Source organism: Arachis ipaensis, chromosome B01, assembly GCF_000816755.2.
Source record: "Arachis ipaensis cultivar K30076 chromosome B01, Araip1.1, whole genome shotgun sequence".
NCBI lineage: Eukaryota > Viridiplantae > Streptophyta > Magnoliopsida > Fabales > Fabaceae > Arachis > Arachis ipaensis.
The window spans coordinates 58,120,497-58,143,675 of record NC_029785.2 but is presented as its reverse complement, the minus strand read 5'-3'; the positions used below and the strand labels follow the sequence as shown (position 1 = coordinate 58,143,675).

Below are 23,179 nucleotides of genomic sequence, written 5' to 3'. Positions count from 1 at the left end.
AGGTTGTTGGCATTCATGCATTCAGCTTTATTCCTGCTTCAGTCACTTCATTCGCATGGTCTCACTTTGTCGCCTTCCAAGTGGCACCGTAACACGTGAATGCTATGTCTTTTCCCCTGTTTGGAAGTAGCTAATGATTTTTCTCGTCAGAAGGAGGCTTTGAGATGGTTACCTGCAAGGTGGCATATTAGGCATAAAGTGGTTGTCGTACGGGCTTTAGGGATGTGCAATCCTTGTTACTTCCGTGAAAACAAGATGTACATCCAGGCCATGATGGGGCTCTTTGTGGAAGGGTGAAGGACCAGTCAATCCGAAGAGTTTCGTTCATTCGTCAAGTTGTGTTGAGAAACAACGCAATGCTATCCCAGGTATTTGGGTTGGTTAGTCCCCCAGTGGTGGCTTTTCTCCGGCAGTTGATGCCACTGTTAAACGGGTCGGCGCCATGTGGCAAAGCGATAATCGAACATCACAGTTCCATGTCCGAATTTTGTTTTCCTTGCCTGTGGATCCTTCCCTCGTGGGCGTGGATGGCCCAACTTAAGTCGTACACACGTGTACTACTACCGGGCCCAGTTGGGGGAGTTTGCAGAATGGGTGTGGGCCTATTTTTTTTGTCCCATAGCTTTAGTTCCTAGTCTTGTGGGAGAGCCATTAATGGTTAAATTTGTGGCCTCTGGTTAAATTCGTGGAACCCAGCTACGGGGTTTAGGCACTGCAGATCCTCGTTCCTAGTTTATTGCCGGAGCGGTTTAGACATCTATGCGTATGGGGTATGTTTGTGAAATAAACAGCCAAGTGGCCCACCAGGCCCATATCCAAAGACAGTAACCAAACACATCCAGGATATGCTGAGGTCCTTTAACTCAATAACCCAGCCCATTCAGTTTATGGGCCCAAATATGAGAGCAATGTGTTTGCGGTATTGGTTGGCTTAGCCTTCCTTCGTCCGTTGGTTAGCAGAACCCTAACCATTCAGCATATGCCGGGGGGCTTCGTGGGCAGCCCAATCTCACAGTAGGTATCAGCCGCTCTTCTCCTTCCTCTCATGGAGCTCCTCGTCACCCCCTCACCACCGTCTCCCCCTTGTCTGAGCGTAGACCCTGAGGAACGCAGAGCAGTTAACACCAACGCAGCTTCTGGGCACCGCTGCAGCAGCCTTCTCTCATCGTCGTTCCTCGACGTTCTGGCTCCGCCGCCGTCGGCCTGGAAACCACGTTCGCGCGACGCAGCCCTTCGTCCCAGATGGTCCGCGACCATTTCCGCCAGCCTATACGCCGGTGTATCTGGCGAACCCTAGCGACGCCTTCTTTTCCCGAGGATTGCACCACCTGCGTAGCCATCGGGTTATTCCTGAACCCCGCCCGGTGGAGTAATTGTTCGGGCTCTGTTTTCCCAACCAACCCTCCATTCCCCAACCGTTTCGCCATTGTCATCCGTCCATTCATCCCTCTCCGTCGCGATGTAAAGCTCATTCCTCTCGATAGACTGTCTGATGTTCGGGACCGCTCCGTTGTAATGTGAATTCTTATCCATCTCGTAGCTCTTCGACGTTTTATTAGTTCAGACTTTTAATTTTAATTGTTCTCGTCATGCGTAATATGTCTTCCCCTTCGTTTGTTATGGTTGGATTGGTGTTGTTGGAAATTTGATTTCCAACACCAAATTTGGTTTCGCAGGTTTACATGTTCGTGCTGTGTTGTTAATTTCATAAAGCATTGTTTTTGGGTTACTTGTACCTTATGATTGTTATACTGTGTTTTGCTGTCATTCATTTAATGAGTTGCACACTGAGTGGAAGATGATTATCTGCCATGCTAAAACTGCTGGTGACATTTTAAAACTGCTCCTGCTGCCCGAAATAATTTCTGAGGTTCTTTCTAATTTGGGTATCCAGATTACTTTTTGTTTGCCTGGAGTAACTTCGTCTGTTCACTTGTGGTTCTATCCTTTGATATTACGGCTTCTCACTATTTAACCAGTGAAATATTATAACAAAGAAGGAGTTTTTGCTTTGCATTTCCGTATGTTGACACCAATTTGTACCTTACATGATGCCATGATAACCTCGAGTGAAGAGGTTGAGATTTTTAGTAATAACAGTCGCTCATTGGTGTTTGTTTGAGATCTGGGGATGGATTGGGACGCCTTCTTACATACTGGATTATTCTTTTATTGGACTGCTGCAAATTTTTAAGCATGCATCATGTTTTGAATTTCATGTCTGACTATAAGTATGTTTATATATGTGTTTATTTATCTCACGGACTTATTCCAATATGTTTCTTGCAGGACTTCCACCCGCCTCTCTACTGGGCAGCAACCAGGTGACAGCCCTTTGCAGCCGTACGATGATCCCATTCCGTCGCAGCTCCACACCGGTGGGACATCCGCTGTGTCTTGTGCCCGAAAAAGCACAAAACAAACCCCTTTCGCGTAAGGCCGTGAATGTCTTCCTGAAGTCGTAACTTTTGCGTAATAAGTTGTTCATGTTCCAAGTGGTCGATGATTCGAGATGCATTCTGACTGTCATAAGTTGTTCATGCAGGGGTCCGCTAGCGGGCATTGATGGTTCTCTCTTCTCAGCTGCAAGTTGTGGCTCTTCCTGCGGGGCATACCGCCATGTAAGCATCATCAACTACTTATGCCAATTCATGTTATCCCTTATTGAACCACAGTAACTAATGTATAATCCGTTGTTGTTTGTGTCGAGTAGGATTGCAGTCCCGTTGCAGAGACCGTCGTTAGTACGGTCTCCGGTATGCGGTACGATATGAAATTATTGTCAGAGGTTGTTTCCCGCCATGAAGCGGTTATGGCGGAAATCAGAGCTGCGATCACTGACCTGGGTGGATTGAAGTCCTTACTTCAGGTAACATCAGCATCGGAGAGGTGTTGTGGTTGGTGCAAGTGCAGCCGGTTGAGAAATTTGTCGGAAAGCCAAGGAAGGCCAGTGAGAGGTCAGAAACCGGGGAACCGACATGGATCCGGTAAAATGCACAAGGCTCGGCCCGAAACAATCCGACCAGTGATCGACACCATGTTCAGTGTCGACCACATTGTGGGTACCACGAGGAGAAACAAGTTCCGTAGGTTATCACCCCTTCCAAGTCCAAATGCCGCATCTGCAAAGCGGTCAGCTGAAGTGGTGTGTTTTATTCCGGTTCTTGCTTGTTTAATCATGAAAACTAGTGACTTCATAACAACCTGCCTGGTTCTCGCTAACGAAATTCGGTGGACCATTTCAGGTGGATTTGACCTCTGACACGGTCGCCGACTCGTACCCATTGGGCCGGGATTCCAAAGTCCAACGTTTGGTTTATGGCGGAGCCGGAGGTCATCCCCGCCTCGAGCAGCCGGCTATTCCCGATGATGTGGTGAACTTAGGCAGTCTGCTGAGAATGAAAGTTGAGCGAATCCCGCAGGTTAGGAGTTACATTCCATGTTTCGATACAGCATTCCAAATCCTATTATCCAATAACTTGACCCGCTAGGCGAGTCACGCATAACATGTCACTATTTCCTGCAGATAATGAACCTTGTCTTCCGTCCTACTGACGCGATGAATCTTTCCAGACATGAGTTGGCCGTCGCAACCTACATCTTTAGTGAAGACCTTCCGAAGGGGTACGTAAGATTCTCCACTGGTGATAATGTTGGGGTTCTTGTGTAATACAGGTTTTTAATTTATCATATAAATCTAATTCTAATCATAAATATCCCTGTTTAATCTTTTCAATTTTATATTACAACTCTAATTTCTAATATGATTGAATAAGCAAAATTAATTCTATAAAAATAATTTAGTTCTTTTTATGCTAATAATGATTGAAAGGACTTTAGTACTTAATATGAATTAAGAATATTTTTTTGTTTTTAAAATCAAATTCAAATTTTTAAATTTTAATACAACTATATAATATAATATAGTCTTATGATGGTATTCTTTTAATTTTTTTTAATTAATCTTCAGATGTTGCTTTATTCTTTCAAACATATAGGGATGGTTCAGTCTGTTAAAAAGTTGAGATTTATAATTTTTAGTATAGTTAAACAAATTTTACTATAAAAGAGTATTTAGTCGTTTATGATTTTTCTTAAAAATTTAGTTTAGTGTTTTAGAAGTTAAATATAAAAGTATTTAAGTCCTTTTTATGTATACAATCTTTATTTTTAATACAACCAATCTTAATTAATGATGTAAAGGTAATTTAGTTTTTTGAAATTTGGTATTATGAGGTATGTAAGTATGCCAAATATGAACAATGAGAACATTTTTGTCTCCTTAAAATTTACGTTAAAAATGTTATTTACTCTCTTAAAATGAAGTCAGCAAAAATTTTTATCCGTTAAATACTCATCCAACTAATTAAATATATTTGTAGCAAATATTTTTATACTATATACTAAAAACTTTTATACTATATATCAATAAGTTTGTTATTAAAAAATTCTTTATGCTCTGCTTAAAAAATTTGTGTACTATACTAATAAGTTTTTGTACTTTGAAACAAAAATTTGTGTGAGACAGAAAGTGCAAAAAATATGAAGTGAAGAGACATGCAAATATTTTGTTTTATTCTGTTGAGTTTACACTAATTTAGTTTGACTTAATTATAAAACTGTTACATAACTAACTTATTTTAGTAATTAAGTTCAACCAAAATAAATTCAGTTCTTTATTGCCAGAATAAAAATCAATCGAAAAAGAAAGAGGAAAACATAGGAAGAAAAAAAAGATATTCGGTAAAAGTTGAATATAAAATTAATTTACTTATCAGATATTTTTTGTTATTTATTCCTATAAAAATATTATAGTAATTTTTAAATGTAATGTTAAAAAAATTGTCTAAGTCATTAGTTTTTTACTTAATCCAACGGGTTCTTTTGTAATTCGCATAATTCTAAAGCAATACTTAACAAATTTACACTATTTTGTATGGTACCAGTAAAAAAAATCAAATTGGAATATACAGCCTAGATCCTTTAAGAACCAGTTCTAAGTTTACCCACCATAGGCAATTCTGTAAAATAAAGTAAACCAAACAGGTAAACCAATGATAACAACTGTCGCCCTTCTCCCCGAGCAGTCAATTAACCAAAGCTAAATTAGATCTACCAAACGTATATATATTTACATTTTTCTCTACGGTTTTTGGTTTTTACAAACTTAGTTACTTTAGTTTAAGTGTTACGCAGATATATATATTGAGATGTAGTTTTTATTTCGAGAGTGATATGTCATGTGATGCTGAGGAATTCATAGAGATGTCCCCATTAATAAAATTATTAAAGGTCTGAGCGTGACAACATTGAGATAACCGGAAAAAAACCTTTTCTGGAATATACATGCCGTTGTATTAATTACATAACTAAAATTGTGTTGACATAGTTACTGTTGTGTACTTTCGTATGAGGACAGGGAGATTCTGATCGACGTCGGCGACTGTATATGTAGCAGGGGAGCGCTCCTTACCCTTGTTCCAAAATGTGAGGTCGTGGATGATGTGAGTAAACATTAGCAACTGCTCAAATGCTTCAGTCAAGACCCAACTTCACTTCGTAAACTCTCTAAATCATACTGACGAGTTTTCCTTTTTGGCGGGATGGTGCAGGTCCTGAATGCTGTGGTTCGCATGCTCACAACTTCTGCCGAGCGACACTGTTGGTTCCTACCCACAAGCCTTATGGTAAGACCGCCCACTTCACTCTGTGCCAAGAAGATTGATTCACTTTTTGCATCCTGAAGTTAGTAAATTTCATGATATGATTGCTCTCTTATTTAGTGTTTGTTCAACTTAAGTATTAGTAGAGGTTTTATGTTGACAGTCTTATAATAGAAATGACCCTGCCCCTTGACGACCAAATCCTCTAATAAAGTGCGTCTCTTTGATTGTCAGCAAGCTGCAATTGACGGTCGTTCCATGACGTCCGGGAACATCACCTCCATACGTAACAAGTACATGCGGAGCAAGGTGGATCGTGTTAGCCGGGTATGTACACGGACCCCCTGTTTTTCCCTGTTTGTCCCTTGGATGGATAAGTTTAATGAGTTGCTTTTCTGGGATGCCGGGTTTCTTTTTAGATTTATCAGCCGATGTGGTGTGACCAGCACTGGTACCTTATGATTATCGACGTGCCGCGGAGGAAGTTGATATATCTGGATTCACTTCGCGACCCGAATGAAGCCGATGCAAGGAAAACAGGGATGCTTCGAGTGGTAAGCAACTTTATGTTTGTGAAACTGTCAAATATGTACCAGGTGATATTTCAGCCATATGAATATGAATGTGCAATGTCCTCGATTTTTGTAGGCACTGTATCTCGAGGGAGTGACGTTAGGCAAGTCGTGGCTATCGGCCGAGGGGGCACTGCGTCCTAGGTTTTCGGCGTTTGACTTTGAAGAGCCGGATATCCCTCAACAAGAGCGGAACTCGTAAGTAGCTACGTCTTTTCATAATACATGTGTCCGTAGTATCCATTCACGTAAGTCTTACTATCCATTCACGTAACTCTTTCGATCCTCTAAAGTCAAGTTCCAATTAGGTCATCATGAGTGACCCATCTAAGTTGTTTCCCCCCATCTACGCAATTCCACCCACTTGCTGATTTTACTGACATGCATTCCGATGTCATTTGTAGGTGTGTCCTCACCGTGCACTAATTAACTTAATTGCAATAAGATTAAACTTTTCCTTTTTGTTCATTTGTCATGCGTGTGTGTGAAAACAAACGATTCCGTTCTTTACACAACTCAGGCATTCATATTTCATTTCATAAAGTTTATTACCAACTACCTAAACAACTTTATGTTATCTGGCATATTGAGTTGCCTTCCAACTACGTAAACAACATCATGAGGTTAGAACATAGTTCCAGAATTTGGGAGAGCGTGGGAATTACAAGACCACAAGATGGGGAAACTAAAGAGTATAGATTTCTGTGTTAACATGGTTCCACTCAACTATGAGGTCTGAAGATCAGGCTTGAGAATGCAGGTTACTGTGAAAGAATCACTTGTTCAACATGAAAGCGATGTCGCGTGTTGCATTTAAAATGATGTTTCTGATTTTTATTACTATGCTCTGCTTCCAAATTTTGAGTCTTCTTCCATTAATGCCTACAGTCTTATCCTTACCGGTTTGCTTAAATAGGATGGACTGCGGTGTATGGGTCGCCCAATGGATGATACGAGAACACTTATGGAAAGATTATGGAGTACAGGTATGAGTGGTTCACTTTATCATTATTATATTTCCTTGTGGGTATTCAATAAAGTGGAGTGTTTCTTGTTGGTAATAAATTTGGTTTGCTGGTGTTGCCCTTTTTTTCAGCATGTGAATAGTGCGAGGCGGATGCGATTGGCAGTCGATTTAGTGCTGAAGTCACACAACGAAATTGCACACGAGGTGGTCACAAAGGCGTTCGCACACTGGGAGACAAAGTCAACTTAGCAACGTAGACATCGTGGTCGCCTCCGACCATTTATTAACACTTTCTCTATGGCTGCAGCAGGGGTCCTTATTTTTTGGATCGGAGCCCTGAATGTATCATGGAAAAATTTAGTTCCATTTTCCATTTTGTTTTTTGTTTATATAGCCTGAGACAAAACTGCTGCAGTATTGTGGTTCTGTATATAGCCTAAAATTGTTGCCCATTCGAAACCCCCATGACTGTGCGAGGACTGTTACCCTTCTACACAGACCTAAGCATTTTGTGGATTGGATGCATTGGGATATTGTATACACAAGTTTGTTTTTTAATTTCATGTGACGGACACCATTGTACATAAAAATGATCAGCGATTGAAAGAATATTTTTCATAAACATTGCACAGTAGAAGGCAAGCTATTTTGAGATTCTTTCCCAATCCTGAAAACAGCATATCTAAGCAGCATCAGGCCATACAGATGTAGCATATTTTGGCCTAATTAACTGCCTTCCAAGAAACATTAGGTGTGCCACAATTGCAAGACCTTAAAACCCTAATTAAATCACAAACTTAACTCCAGTTGCACATTTTCCTTCCGGTTTAGATTAATTATTTCTTCTTTCTTATTTGAACAAGACCGAGTTTCATTTTGGCGTCTCTTTTAAATTTCCCCACGCCAACCAAACAAAACCACCTAGGTCGGCTGGTCGGATGACACATAAAGAATGCAAACTTTTTTCACTAAAAGTAATAACACATGTTTTGTCTCTGACACCTGTGTACATCTCACATATCCAATACACACCTGTTGCAATTCTTTAGTTTGAAATATAACTACCCCAACTCTCACATATCCAATACACACCTGTTGCAATTCTTTAGTTTGGAATATAACTACCCCAACTCACGAAAGGAAAAAGAAAGTTGAACATAGTATACATAGCACAATACACGCACAAGACATGAGCACCACTCACATGCACGTAAATTGTTTTTTTGATGTACAATAATATGGAATGCAATAGAGTACAACAGTTTCGTTCAGGTTGGCGGCTCCAAGCGGACAGCGAGACTCAAACAGGTCTAATCACTGATAGCAATCGTCCGACTCATTCCTTCGGGACACTTCCAGCTTTTCCGCTGCTGGCCATTCAACCGACAACATTCTGCGAAACGACAAGAAAATAACTCTTTCGTTAACTTAAAACCATAAAACAGGAATATGGAAGCTCATAATAATGTGTATCAAATCCCGGTTATCCGAACCGTACCTGTGTGAGCCACCTCTCAAACAATTCCTCATTTGTCCAAGCATTTGGGTTCCCTAAGCTGGGGCTGGCAGCGTGTGCAGAAGGCTGCGCAATGTGCCCCGAGCAGCCTTGTGTGGTATAAAATTGCTCGATGTGTTGCCCGCCGAGGAAAAAGTTTGTGCCACCACCCCCTACACCGACGGGGTTTAGGCAAAATGGACTGCTACCCCCATGAGTAAAAGGCGGAGTCATCCCAGCTCCATGCGCCGGGAGAGTGTCACAAGGGTCGCCACTCTGCGATTGCATTCCCTGCTAATGAAGCATAAGATATTCACATGTGATCAATTCACATACTGACATAAGCATGAAAAAATTCCATGCATCAACAATTTATACTGCCTACTACCTACTATAAAGAGCACACTCAAGCTACCCTACTCGGAAGTTCCTTATGCATACGGATACAGAGACTGTTGATAAAACAATGACAATTCTATTATCCACCAAGCTGCAACATTGCAGAAATATCAAACCAAAACGACTAAAACATTTTAGTGCAAAGAGAAGCTTGTGTATGACTTGCAAAGGGGCCCCTAAGGTCAACGGTAGCTAACACGGGACTCATGGAACAAAATGCATCAAACTAACCAAACTACGCTACCCACTTGTTTCGAATCTAAATGAAACCGCTCACTTACCTGGTTTGTGTGACAATGATGTGGCTGTCGCGTCGCGGAAGGGGCAGCTGGATCATGCGAACCATGATCCACGTAACTTCGACCACCTGCAGTAGAAGTCCCAACATCACACTATCCCCGGTCCCACGTGCAAGTCCTCCTCGTGTGACCAGCAACCCCACACTTGGTACAACGGCGTCTCTTTGGCGCGCCGTCACCCTGACTAACCGGTTCTAACTCCTTCCCTTCCTCGGTGCCCCCTTTGTCTTTGATACAACGGGGTCCTTGATCTGGGATAACGGCGATAGACCAAGTTTGCTCCCAACCTTGTCAAAGTGTCTCCGCTGAAGGGTTTCGATTAGACTGGCAATCCCATCCCTAGCCACAACAAACTCTGCAGCATCTTCGGCCCCAAGTTGCGCAACTAAACTCATTGCCCCAAAAAGGGCACCGTATCGCAGCAAGCGGCCTTCAGGGCCGTCTTTATTATCAACCTGGGTGGATCTACAATCCTTCGCATCCTTGCACCATCTTCTTAGAATAAGACCGGGCGGGATTTCTTCCAAACCCTCGTACTTCATCGCACAGAAGATATGGCTACATGGAATCCCTTCACTGTTCCACATGGAACACTCACACTCTATTTTTTCCTCGTTCGGGTCAAACAATACCTTGTGTTTTCTGTTGGGTTTCCCCATCCGCGAGAATGTGTACACAGTTGTCGTGCTGATGCTATCCTTCCCCCGAAACAATAGCGTGGCCACAGCCTTGATTTGTTTCTTCACTTCTCTAAACACTGCTCTTGTATACACCTTCGATGCAAACCGCTCGATCGAATCAAGGCTGGTGGTCAGCACTGGACTGTAGTACGTGGAGTAGAATTGGGCTGTTATTTCATTATTCCGGTAGTTCTTTACAACCCGATCCAAACTATGCACAAGTTCCAAAATGCTATCGGTTGATTTAAGGAAACCCTTAATGAAAGCATTTATCCCTTCACATCTAGAGGTCGTTCTATATCCCGCACAAAAAGTTCCCCTAAGGTACGCTGTTGCCCAACTATGTCTACTTTCATACGTGGACTTAACCCAAGTGTTATCATGTAGGCCAAGCGACTCGACCGATGCCTTCCAATACTCCTCAAACTCGCAGATTTCAAAGTTTGCATAAATCGCTTTCCGAAACACCTTGCGAAATTCTGCTTCTTTCACCCGTTGCACGCAATTCTTCTCCAGGTGCCAACCACAGAGTCTATGTGTCACCGTCGGCATCACCTCCGCAATTGCAGAGCGCATCGCCTTGTCTCCGTTGGTAACCACTACACAAGGCATCTTCTGCCCCATGACATCGAGCAGGTTCATTAACACCCACCTATAAGCGCGGACCTCTTCATCCTCCAGCAACGCGAACCCAAATATCGAAGTCTGTTTGTGGTGATTTGTCCCAGAGAAAACCACCAATGGTTTCCTATAATTGTTAGATCGGTACGTCGAATCAAAAGCCAACACGTCACCAAATAGCTGATAATCCATCATCATCTCACCGTCAGCCCAGATTAGGCTACCCAGACGATTGTCCGACGTCCGTGTGTATCGGGCCACCGTCCTCATGTCAGCATTTGCCTTTCCCTCCAAGTAACTGATAGTCGCCGCAGCGTCGCCGTCGCATATTCGCGCAACCCTTTGCCCATGGACATAATTATACAGATCCCGTTTCGTAAATCGGAGCATGCCATACCCACCAGACTGTCCCGCCATGTAAGCCATTATCTTCGACGTGGGGATCCCAAACTGCTTGAAACTATCCACCTGTGCCTTGTCACCGTCACTCATCTTCCGATGACTAGGAAGGAGACGTGCGAACACTGCTGGAGCAAGCTCGTGGTTGTGTTCGTCGACGATGGTCCTGACCCTCCATACACTATGCTGCATATCATAGTAAATCTTCAACTTGGCCTTACAGTCTGTGCGACTCTCCAACCTCTCCTCCCTTACTCGCTCAGGACGGTCGTAGTGCTTAGCATGTCTTGTACCTTGTCGATGGCAGAAAAAATCTCGCCTAATCAACACCCCATCCACACGAGCCACATCTCCCTTCCGTACTCCAAAACCCCTTATTTTAGCAAATTCCTTGTAGGCAGCATAGGCATCCTCCTCCGTTGCAAACTCTTTTCCCAAGAAGTCATTCGCCCCGACCGGCTGGCGGAGACCACCCTCTGATGCATCATCTGCATCACCCGTCCCATTACGATCATCGGCCCCGCCTTCACTATTTTCCCCGCCTTCGTGGGCCTCATTGCACTCGAGGTTCTCGTCGTCATCATAGTCATCATCACTCGCACTATAACGTCCGCGACCATCATCAGAGGCACTCCCAAATGAGTCTTCACCCTCACTATCAAAGAAACTGCTGAAATCCATTGGCAAGAACTGGGCAACCTTCTACCCTAATCACATGCAAAACAGAGAAACGATGTACTCAGAACATCAACCACAACTATCAAAAAGGGACTATATCTTACTTAACAAATAAGGCAAAACCTCTGCATTGTAACTGTCTATACATAGCTTACCGACTTAAAAAAAAATTTAATTTCCTATCCTCCGCAGCACCATAACTTCAACAAGGTTCCCGGCAGATTTCTTCCCAAAAGGATAAAAACCCTTTCAAAATTTTATCGCCAGCATTTCAAAAACCCAACAAAAAAAAAACACATCTCAAAAGGGAGAAAACATATCAATATCAACTTGGAATTCATTTACACCTTTCTTTTCATCATATACTCGTTGCTAAACCCGCCACGAAACGAAACATTGAAAATGCCATGTCTATGTCTCTAATGTCCATGAAGATGCCCTTCCCTAGTAGATTGCTACAAGTCCTTAATTTCATAGCAGCACACATACTTAGCCGTAAACGGGGAAATCATATTCCATTTGGAATAAACAAACTACCTTACATCAAGGGTACATCTAAATAGCGGTTTAACATAATCAATCACCTTGCACAATATATAAGCCCTTAACCTTCCTCCTATAACATCACAATTACCTAACGGGAGGTAATAGGCACTTACCACTCAACAGCCATGTTTCTATTATCTTCCCTAGATTGCTACTACTACCCATTGCATTAACAATTTATCACACCCAGAATATATTGAACCTACTAACTTATAACTAACACAAATGTCTAATGAATTTACCTACTTGTTCATTCACGAGTTCCTAAAATGCTAACAATGATTTAATTTAACTTACTCTTTTACCAACTACCCAACATCAGCGGCATTTCAGATTTCCACCTCTAAGCCAATACCAGAATCTACAAATTCACAATACAAGTTTCAAAAGCAATACTCATACTCAACCTAACCTGAATACATTTCGAGACCAGCACTCAAAGATGATGATTCATCGGGCAGAGCAGATCCTACGTTCGACTTACACGCACAGCGGACGACGGGCAGCAACACCAACTACAGGCCAACCGCACTTGACTACGACGGCGTTCGTTTGCACCACCGGTCCTTGGCAACGACGCATGCTCCGGTGAATGGCGTCCTTGGAGTGGTCCTTGACCCGGACGGAGCTGCAGCTCCGGTTGCAATGGGAGTCACGATACCCGCGGGGGCTCTAATTTCCTGAACGCTGCTAGGGTTCTTTTGGACCACAGGAGAAGATTGACCCACAGCAACAACTGCCTTGCCTACCCCCACTCTTTTCCGGGTCAAACCTCAAGGCCCAACAACGGCACTAACGGGACTCTATGCAACGCGAACCCCGTTCTCAGCTGACCTTTCTAACCGGCTCAGCCATCCCTTCCATGAGCTTCCCCAGCTTTCTGAGAGCTACCTCACAGAAGCAACACGTGTCCGCAGATTTAAAAAAGACAAAAATCTGTAAATCTGTATGAAATTGCAACTTTACCGTAGATGAACCCATATATATATATCATATAATATTAAGTAAATACATATATGAATCATCTTTATTGAGCTAATTATATTTTCTATTTACACTTTCTTATTTTATATTTATCCTTTTTAGTTATTTATTTTACAACACGTTATCAGCACAAGACACTGATCAAATTTTTAGGAAGACTCAGGTAACAAATTTTCATTATGTCGAAGCTCTCTCATCTTGAATCCAATGCTCTTGATGTATCTGGAAACAATTATTTATCATGGATATTAGATGCTGAAATCCATCTTGATTTAATGGATCTTGGAGATACCATTAAGGCTGAAAATAATGCATCCCAGAAGGATAAAGCCAAAGTCAAGATTTTTCTTCGTCGTCATCTTGACGAAGGATTGAAAAATGAATACCTCACTTTAAAAGATCCTGCAGATCTTTGGAAAGACCTTGAAGAAAGGTACAATCATAAAAAACGGTGATACTTCCTCAAGTCCGATATGAATGGACGCACTTGCGTCTACAGGATTTTAAATCCATAAATGAATATAATTCGGCAATGTTTCGAATATATCTGATAATGATATGTTAGAGAAAACTTTCTCGACCTTTCATGCCTCAAATGTGCTCCTGCAGCAGCAGTATCGAGAAAAACGATTTAAAAAATATTCTGAGTTAATTTCTTGCCTTCTTGTTGCGGAACGCAACAATGAGTTGCTCTTAAAGAATCATGAAACGTGCCCAGCTGGCGCCGCCCCGTTTCCTAAAATAAATGCGGCAAATCATTACCCAAGAAGAGTTAAATGGCAAGATTTTAATAACAAGAAAAATTATGAAAGGAAAATGAATTATGTTCAAAAGAGAGAATCTCACCAGAAGTGGGATAAAGAAAGAAATATTGGGCAAAATAAATCAACAGAGGATAAGTGTTTCAGTTGTGGTGGAAAGGGTCATTGGTCGTGTGCCTGTCGTACCTCAAAACACTTAGTTGATCTTTATCAAGCATCTTTGAAAAAATACGACAAAGGGAAGGAAACGAATTTTGTTTCAAATGATGCTGAAAATTCCACCACTCATTATGATGTATATGATTTCTTTGAGGATGTTGAAGGAAATATTGGTTATTTGATCAATGATGGAATAGTTTAATATGTGGGATTGTTAAGTATCCATGTAAATAAATAATGTAAAGAACTTATTGTTAAGTTTTATTTTCTATGTATTTAAGTTTCAAATATGATGTATATAAATAATGAAATATTAATCTTTATGAATTTTGAAATCATTAAACGTGTCCAGTTTTAAAATAAAATTTTAGTATATGACATTATTTTTATGTATAGTATTTTTTAGAAAAATATTCCGATCAAGTATTCAATTTAACTAGACATACTACTCATTTTATTATTATTATTTGTCTTTGAAGAAAATTACAAGGATATATAATGAAGATGTATGCCTTGTGGATAGTGCAAGTTTGCACACTATTCTCAAAAGTGATATATATTTTACCCATCTTGTGCCAAAAGAATAATATGTTAATACTATTATTGGCTCAGGCAATGTGATTGAAGGCTCCAGAAGAGCTATAATTTTGTTTCTCGGAGGAACAAAATTCATAATAAATAATGCACTATTGTCTACCAAGTCTCTAAGAAACTTGTTGAGCTTTAAAGATATTCGCCGAAATGGATATCATATTGAGACTATGAATGAGGGAAGTCATGAGTACTTATGTATCACAACTCATGATTCAAATAAAAAGGTTATATTAGAAAAGTTTCCCTCACTTTTATCTAGGTTATATGATGAGCGGATAATTTATACGCTTTTTGGCATTGTTTTTAGTATATTTTTAGTAGAATCTAGTTACTTTTAGGGATGTTTTTAATAGATTTTATGTTAATGCATGCATTCATTGTTTTGATCTAAAAATTTCATGCATTGCATCATTTTTAGTGTTTTTCTCTCTCATCATAAAAATTCAAAAATAAAAAAATATCTTTCCATTTTTCTCTCATCAAATTCGAAAATTTGAGTTGACCTTTTCAAAAATTTTTAAAATCAAGTTGTTTCTTATGAGTCAAATCAAATTTTCAATTTAAAAATCTTATCTTTTTCAAAATCTTTTTCAAAAAATCAAATCTTTTTCAAAATTCTTAGTTATTTTCGAAAATTCCAAAAATATTTTTCAAAAATCTTTTTCTTATTTTTATACCAAATTTTCGAAAATAACATAATCAATTAATGTTTTGATTAAAAAATTTGAAGTTTGTTACTTGCAATCAGATTCAGAGGTTGAAGAAGGACTGCTGATGCTGTTGGATTCTAACCTCCCTGCACTCAAAGTGGATTTTCTGGAGCTACAGAACTCGAAATGGCGCGCTTTCAATTGCGTTGGAAAGTAGACATCCAGGGATTTCTAGCAATATATAATAGTCCATACTTTGGCCAAGAATAGATGACATAAACTGGCATTCGACGCCAGCTCTCTGCCCAAATCTGGCGTCCAGCGCCAGAAAAGGATCCAAAACCAGAGTTGAACGCCCAAACTGGCACAAATACTAGCGTTCAACTCCACAAATGGCCTCTGCACGTGCAACACTTAAAGCCCAATTTGTTTGTTTTTTAACTTTTTCAAAACTACCTAACTAACTCTCTATCTCTCTCATTTTCGAAAATATCTTCCCTCTTTTTCAAAAATTTCTTTTTAATTAACTAATTATTCTTATTTTTATTTTTAATTTAAAAAAAAAAAATTTTTCGAAAAAAAAATCACTAACATTTTTCAAAAAACCATTTTCAAAAATCACTAACTCCTTTTCAAAAAATATTTTCGAAAATTCCCCCTCTCCCATCTTATTCTATTTATCCATTCATATCCTAACATCTCATCTCACATCTCTAGCCTCCTCACAGTTGTGTTTCTTCCATTATATTACATTCTTTGTCTCCCCCTCTTCTTCTACTCACACAGGGATCCCTATACTGTGGAATAAAGGATCTCTATTATTATTATTATTTTTCTGTGCCTTCTTCTTTCTCATATGAGCAGGAGCAAGGATAAGAACATTCTTGTGGAAGCAGATCCAGAACCTGAAAGGACTCTGAAGAACGATTACGCGTACCAAGTTGCTCACGTTGCCAGGGATTGTTCGAGCCTGGACATCACAATTTCGTGCACCAAGTTTTTGGCGCCGTTGCCGGGGATCGTTTGAGTTTGGACAACTAACGGTTCATCTTGTTGCTCAGATTAGGTAATTTTCTTTTTATTTTATTTTCAAAAATATTTCTAAAATTTTCTCATCTGTTTTCGAAAAAAATAAAAATGTTTTCAAAAAAAATTTTTTTTTTTATTCAGAATTTTTAAGAATGAATTCCAGTGTTTCATGAAGCATGTGAAGCATGGCTGGTTGTAAAGCCATGTCTAATTCTTTTGGATAGAGCATGTTAGGCTTGTCATGTCTGAATTACACTCATATTTTGATTAAAGCTTGGCTGGCTATTAAGCCATGCCTGACCCTTTGATTGGAGCTTTAAGACTAACATCTTAAGATTCTTGGAATTCATATTAAAAATTTTGGAATCTTTATTTTCTTTTTCAAAAGAATTTTTCGAAAAATATAAAATAAAAATCCAAAAAAATTAGAAAATCATAAAAATCAAAAATATTTTTGTGTTTCTTGGAAACACCTATAACTCAACATGGAGAAATCATCCAAATTTCTCATGGAAGGATCAAAAGCCCCAACAAGGATTTAATAATGATGGAAGAAACAGGTTTAGCAATAGCAAGCCTTTTCCATCATCAACTCAGCAACAGACAGAGAACTCTGAACAAAATGCTTCTAATTTAGCAAATCTAGTCTCTGATCTATCTAAGACCACTGTAAGTTTCATGAATGAAACAAGATCTTCCATTAGAAATATGGAAGCACAAGTGGGCCAGCTGAGTAAAAGGATCACTGAAATCCCTCCTAGTACTCTCCCAAGCAATACAGAAGAGAATCCAAAAGGAGAGTGCAAGGCCATTGACATAAGCACCATGGCCGAACCTGTGAGGAGAGGAGAGGACGTGAATCCCAAGGAGGAAGACCTCCTGGGACGTCCAGTGGTCAATAAGGAGCTTCCCTCTGAGGAACCAAAGGACTCTGAGGCTCATCTAGAGACCATAGAAATTCCATTGAACCTCCTTATACCCTTCATGAGCTCTGATGAGTATTCCTCTTCTGGAGAGAATGAGGATGTTACTGAAGAGCAAACTGCCAAGATGGCAGACAGCTCTAGAAAACAGGCTTATGGACAAGTAGAGGACGTATTAGTAAAGGTTGAAGGCCTTTACATCCCTGCTAATTTCATAGTCCTGGATACTGGAAAGGAAGAGGATGAATCCATCATCCTAGGAAGACCTTTCCTGGCCACAGCAAGAGCTGTGATTGATGTTGACAGAGGTGAAATAGTCCTTCAATGGAATGAGGACTCCCTTGTGTTTAAAACTCAAGGATCTCCCTCTGCAACCATGGAGAGGAAGCAGAAAAAGCTTCTCTCAAGGCAGAGTCAACCAGAGCCCCCACAGTCAAACTCTAAGTTTGGTGTTGGGAGGCCACAACCAAACTCTAAGTTTGGTGTTGAACTCCCATATCCAAACTCTAAGTTTGGTGTTGGAGAGTCTCAACAAAGCTCTGCACATCTGTGAGGCTCATTGAGAGCCCACTGTCAAGCTATTGACATTAAAGAAGCGCTTGTTGGGAGGTAACCCAATTTTTTATTTATCTAACTATGTTTTTCTTAGTTATATGTCTTTATAGGTTCATGATCATGTGGAATCACAAAATAAATAAAAAATTTGAAAACGGAATCAAAAACAGCAGAAGAAAAATCACACCCTGGAGGAGCATCTGTCTGGCGTTCAAACGCCAGAACAGAGCATGGTTCTGGCGCTGAACGCCCAAAATGGGCAACATCCTGGCACTGAACGCCCAAAACAAGCATGGTTCTGGCGTTCAACGCCAGAAATGGCAGCAAATGGGCGTTGAACGCCCAAAATGGGCACCAACCTGGCGCTGAACGCCCAGAGTTGTGTGCAAGGGCATTTTACATGCCTAAATTAGCTATGTTTCATTGATAGTTTGGAATTTATAGTATATTCTATTCTTTTTATCCTATTTTGATTTTCAGTTGCTTGGGGACAAGCAACAATTTAAGTTTGGTGTTGTGATGAGCGGATAATTTATACACTTTTTGGCATTGTTTTTAGTATATTTTTAGTAGAATCTAGTTACTTTTAGGGATGTTTTTAATAGATTTTATGTTAAATTCACATTTCTGGACTTTAATATGAGTTTGTGTATTTTTCTGTGATTTCAGGTATTTTCTGGCTGAAATTGAGGGACTTGAGCAAAAATCAGATTCAGAGGTTGAAGAAGGACTGCTGATGCTGTTGGATTCTGACCTCCCTGCACTCAAAGTGGATTGTCTGGAGCTATAGAACTCGAAATGGCGCGCTTCCAATTGCGTTGGAAAGTAGACATCAAGGGCTTTCCAGAAATATATAATAGTTCATACTTTGGCCAAGAATAGATGACGTAAACTGGCGTTCAACGCCAGCTCTATGCCCAAATCTGGCGTCCAGCGCCAGAAAAGGATCCAAAACCAGAGTTGAACGCCCAAACTGGCACAAATACTGGCGTTCAACTCCACAAATGGCCTCTGCACGTGCAACACTTAAAGCCCAGCCCAAGCACACTCCAAGTGGGCCCCGGTGATGCCTCCAGACGATTAGCCGTGCCGTGACAGGGCATTGGATCATTTTCCCGAGAGATGACCGAAAGTAGCCATTGACAGTGGTGATGTATCACATAAAGCCAGCCATGGAAAGGAGTAAGACTGATTGGATGAAGATAGCAGGAAAGCAGAGGTTCAGAGGAACGAAAGCATCTCCATTCGCTTATCTGAAATTCCTACCAATGATTTACATAAGTATTTCTATCCCTATTTTATTAATTAATATTCCAAAACACTATTATCAATTTATATCTGCCTAACTGAGATTTGCAAGGTGACCATAGCTTGCTTCATACCGACAATCTCCGTGGGATTCGACCCTTACTCACGTAAGGTATTACTTGGACGACCCAGTGCACTTGCTGGTTAGTTGTATCGAAGTTATGAACTGCGCCATTGCCAGGGAAATAAAGAGCCATGAATTTTACATCATTAAAGTGTAATCACGATTACGCGTACCAAGTTGCTCACGTTGCCAGGGATTGTTCGAGCCTGGACATCACAATTTCGTGCACCATTATATTATACCAAGATTAGTGCAATTGAATCACATGCCACTGTAAACCAGAAGTTTACTAGACCAAATGAATTCATAACTTGGCACGACCGATTGGGTCATCCGGGAATAACTATGATGCGGAGAATTATTGAAAACTCCCATGAACATTCACTAAAGAACCAGAAGATTCTTAAATCTAGTGAATTTTGTTGTGCTGCATGTTCTCAGGGAAAGTTAATTTTAAGGCCATCACCAGTAAAGATTGGATTTGAGTCTCCTGAATTCCTAGAAAGAATTCAAGGTAATATATGTGGACCTATTCATCCACCATGTGGATCTTTTAGATATTTTATGGTCTTGATAGACGCATCTTTGAGATGGTCACATGTGTGCTTATTGTCTTCTCGCAACCTGGAATTTGCAAGATTACTGGCCCAAATTATTCGATTAAAAGCACAATTTCCAGAAAATCCAATCAAAGCAATTCGTCTTGATAATGCTGGTGAATTTACCTCCCAAGCTTTTGATGCTTATTGTATGGCTAATAGAATAAGTGTTGAACATCCAGTAGCTCATGTTCACACACAAAATGGGTTAGCAGAATTACTTATTAAATGTCTCCAATTAATTGCTAGACCCTTACTTATGAGAACAAATCTCCCAACCTCGGTTTGGGGGCATGCTATTTTACATGCCGCAGCACTTATTCGTTTGAGGCCAATGAGTTACCATCAGTTCTCTCCTATGCAATTAGCCTTTGGCCAACAGCTAAATGTTTCCCATTTAAGAATATTTGGGTGTGTAGTATATGTTCCCATTGCACCACCTTCTCGCACCAAAATGGGACTCCAAAGAAAATTGGGGATATATATTGGATAAGATTCTCCCTCTATAGTGAGGTATCTTGAGATACAAACTGGGGATGTATTTAAAGCTCAATTTGTGGATTGTCATTTTGATGAATCAAAATTTCCAACATTAGGGGGAGAGAATAAGCTTCTTGAAAAGGAACTTAATTAGAATGCATCATCGTTGATGCATTTAGATCCTCGATCAGGGCAATGTGAACTAGAAGTTCAAAAGATTATACATTTGCAAAGAATAGCAAATGAATTGCCTGATGCATTTTCCGATACAAAGAGGATAACCAAATCTTATATACCAGTGGAAAATACCCCAATTCGAATTGATGTCTCAGTCAGACAAATAGCCACTGAAGTAAATTCACGCCAGAAGCATGGCAGGCCTGTCAGTTCTAAGGACAAAAATCCTCGGAAAAGAAAAGAGGTCAATACTATTCCTGGTGAAAAAGACATAGTAAAGACACCTGCAGTTGTCCAAAATTCTGATATAGTTTTAACACCAGAAGACATTCAGCTACCTGAAAATTGTGAAAATGACGAGATCTCGATAAATTATGTCTTTACAGGAGAGAAATGGGACTGAAATAAGACAATTGTCAATGAAATATTTGCATATAATGTGGCATTAAATATCATGCATGAAAGTAAGGATCTTGAGCCAAGATCGGTTGAAGAATGTCGACAAAGGAATGATTGGCCAAAATGGAAAGAAGCCATGAAGGCTAAGTTAGACTCACTTGAAAAACGTGAAGTTTTTGGACCTGTAGTCCGTACACCAGAAGATGTAAAACCTGTTGGATACCGATGGGTATTTGTGAGAAAACGAAATGAGAAAAATGAAGTTGTACGCTACAAAGCTCAACTTGTAGCACAGGATTTTTCACAGAGACCCAGTATAGATTATGAAAAAACGTATTCCCCTGTAGTAGATACGATAACATTGCGTTATTTGGTCATATGCATTTAATGGATTTGGTAACAGCCTATTTATATGGTTCATTAGATCGGGATATCTATATGAAAGTCTTTGAAGGACTAAAGATATCTAAACCATCCAATCAATATTTACAGGGGTTATACTCAGTTAAATTGCAAAGATCTTTATATGGTCTAAAGCAATCTGGACGAATGTGGTATAATCGTATTACTAAGTATCTGGCCAAAAATGGATTCAAGAATGATGATATCTGTCCATGTGTTTTCATAAAAAAATCTGTATTTGGATTCATTATAATTGCTGTGTACGTTGATGATTTAAATATCATTGGGATTCCTGAAGAGATTTCAACAATTATAAAAACTCTAAAAGAAGAGTTTGAGATGAAAGATCTTGGAAAGACTAAATTTTGTTTCAGCCTGTAGATCAAACATACAAAAAATGGGATCTTTATTCATCAAATAACATACACAGAAAAGATCTTGAAGAGATTTTATATGGATAAGTCACATCCATTAAGTACCCCAATGATCAGAAGATCTTTGGATGTGGAAAAGGATCAATTCTATCCTAAGGAAGAAGATAAAGATATCCTTGGTCCTGAAGTACCATATCTTAGTGTCATTGGAGCACTAATGTATCTTACTAATAATACACAACCCGATATATCATTTGCTGTGAATTTACTAGCAAGATATAGTTCCTCTCCAACCAGAAGATATTGGAATGGAATCAAACAAATCTTTCGATATCTTCATGGAACGGTTGATATGGGATTGTTTTATCCCTATGGATCCAAGTCACAACTAGTTGGCTATGCAGACGCCGGATACTTGTCTGATCCACATAAAGGAAGATCTCAAACAGGATACATGTTTACATATGATGGAACAGCTATATCATGGAGGTCCGCGAAACAGACAATTGCTGCAACATCCTCTGATCATGCCAAAATACTAGCGATTCATGAAGCAAGTTGCGAGTGTTTTTGGCTCAGGAGTTTGATCCAATATATTCTATCATCATGTGGACTGATTAATCATAAGATAGCTCTAACTGTCCTGTTTGAAGATAATATAGCATGTATTGCTCAACTTAAAGGCGGATACATCAAAGGTGATAGAACAAAGCATATTTCTCCCAAATTCTTCTTCATTCATGATCTTCAAAATCAAGGGACAATTGATGTCCAATAGATCCGCTCAAATGACAATCTGGCAGATTTATTCACAAAGTCACTCCCAAAATCCTCCTTTGAAAGATTGGTAAATGAGATTGGGATGCACCAATTTCGAGACATTAAATGATGTCGACAAGACTTTTTTCCTTGGTCAGATTTTTTTTCCATTGGATTTTTCTTGACAAGGTTTTTAATGAGGCAGTCCCCATCACAAATGATATTGTACTCTTTTCCATTCACTAAAGTTTTTTCCCATTGGGTTTTTCTTTAATAAGGTTTTAATGAGGCAATAATCCTAAATAGTCATCTAAAGGGAAGTGTTAAGATAAGTATATGATGTGGATGACCATTAATATGGGTGGCTCAGTTTTCCCGTATTGAAAGAAGCAAATTATAGACGAAACAATATTAATAAAGTTTGAAAAGAAAAATCTTGTATGCCTATAAAAACATGTATGGGGCAAAAAGCATACACACAATAATAACAATAATAATTCTCTCTCTTCCTTCACTGAGCAATATTTATGTCTCTCACTTTTTATATATGAATTTTTTAATTATTAAATTATAATTTTACTAAAATTTTTGTTAATAATTATTTTTATATTTACTATTAATTTTTTGATATTAATATTTATTA

The 23,179-nt window shown here is 39.6% G+C and overlaps 2 protein-coding genes across 4 annotated transcripts; one reads left to right on the top strand and one right to left on the bottom strand.

Annotated features, from left to right (window-relative positions):
- On the top strand, positions 945-7,819 carry LOC107630649. Of its 3 annotated transcripts, none has more exons than XM_016333853.2 (13): positions 946-1,517; positions 2,290-2,433; positions 2,546-2,621; positions 2,714-3,145; positions 3,246-3,422; positions 3,527-3,624; positions 5,420-5,504; positions 5,613-5,687; positions 5,898-5,990; positions 6,083-6,217; positions 6,312-6,433; positions 7,152-7,221; positions 7,332-7,819. In XM_016333853.2, the coding sequence occupies exons 1-13, from the start codon at positions 1,243-1,245 to the stop codon at positions 7,449-7,451; spliced, it is 1,902 nt and encodes a 633-aa protein (XP_016189339.1). In that variant the 5' UTR covers positions 946-1,242; the 3' UTR covers positions 7,452-7,819. The 3 variants fall into 3 exon arrangements, with proteins under 3 accessions (XP_020977320.1, XP_016189339.1, XP_016189347.1); XM_016333861.2 differs by having other exon boundaries at positions 1,345-1,512; XM_021121661.1 differs by lacking the exon at positions 7,332-7,819 and having other exon boundaries at positions 945-1,517; positions 7,124-7,221.
- LOC107607194 (protein FAR1-RELATED SEQUENCE 5-like) lies at positions 9,590-11,776 on the bottom strand. The gene has a single exon (XM_016309172.1). The coding sequence runs from the start codon at positions 11,774-11,776 to the stop codon at positions 9,590-9,592; it is 2,187 nt and encodes a 728-aa protein (XP_016164658.1).

Bases quoted from the DNA above. Each gene is read 5' to 3' on its own strand.
- LOC107607194 (XM_016309172.1), bottom strand. From the start codon at position 11,776: ATGGATTTCAGCAGTTTCTTTGATAGTGAGGGTGAAGACTCATTTGGG.
- LOC107630649 (XM_016333853.2), top strand. From the start codon at position 1,243: ATGGTCCGCGACCATTTCCGCCAGCCTATACGCCGGTGTATCTGGCGA. The intron at 2,434-2,545 runs GTAAGGCCGTGA...TTGTTCATGCAG, and splicing joins ACAAAACAAACCCCTTTCGC to GGGTCCGCTAGCGGGCATTG. The intron at 3,423-3,526 runs GTTAGGAGTTAC...TATTTCCTGCAG, and splicing joins AAGTTGAGCGAATCCCGCAG to ATAATGAACCTTGTCTTCCG.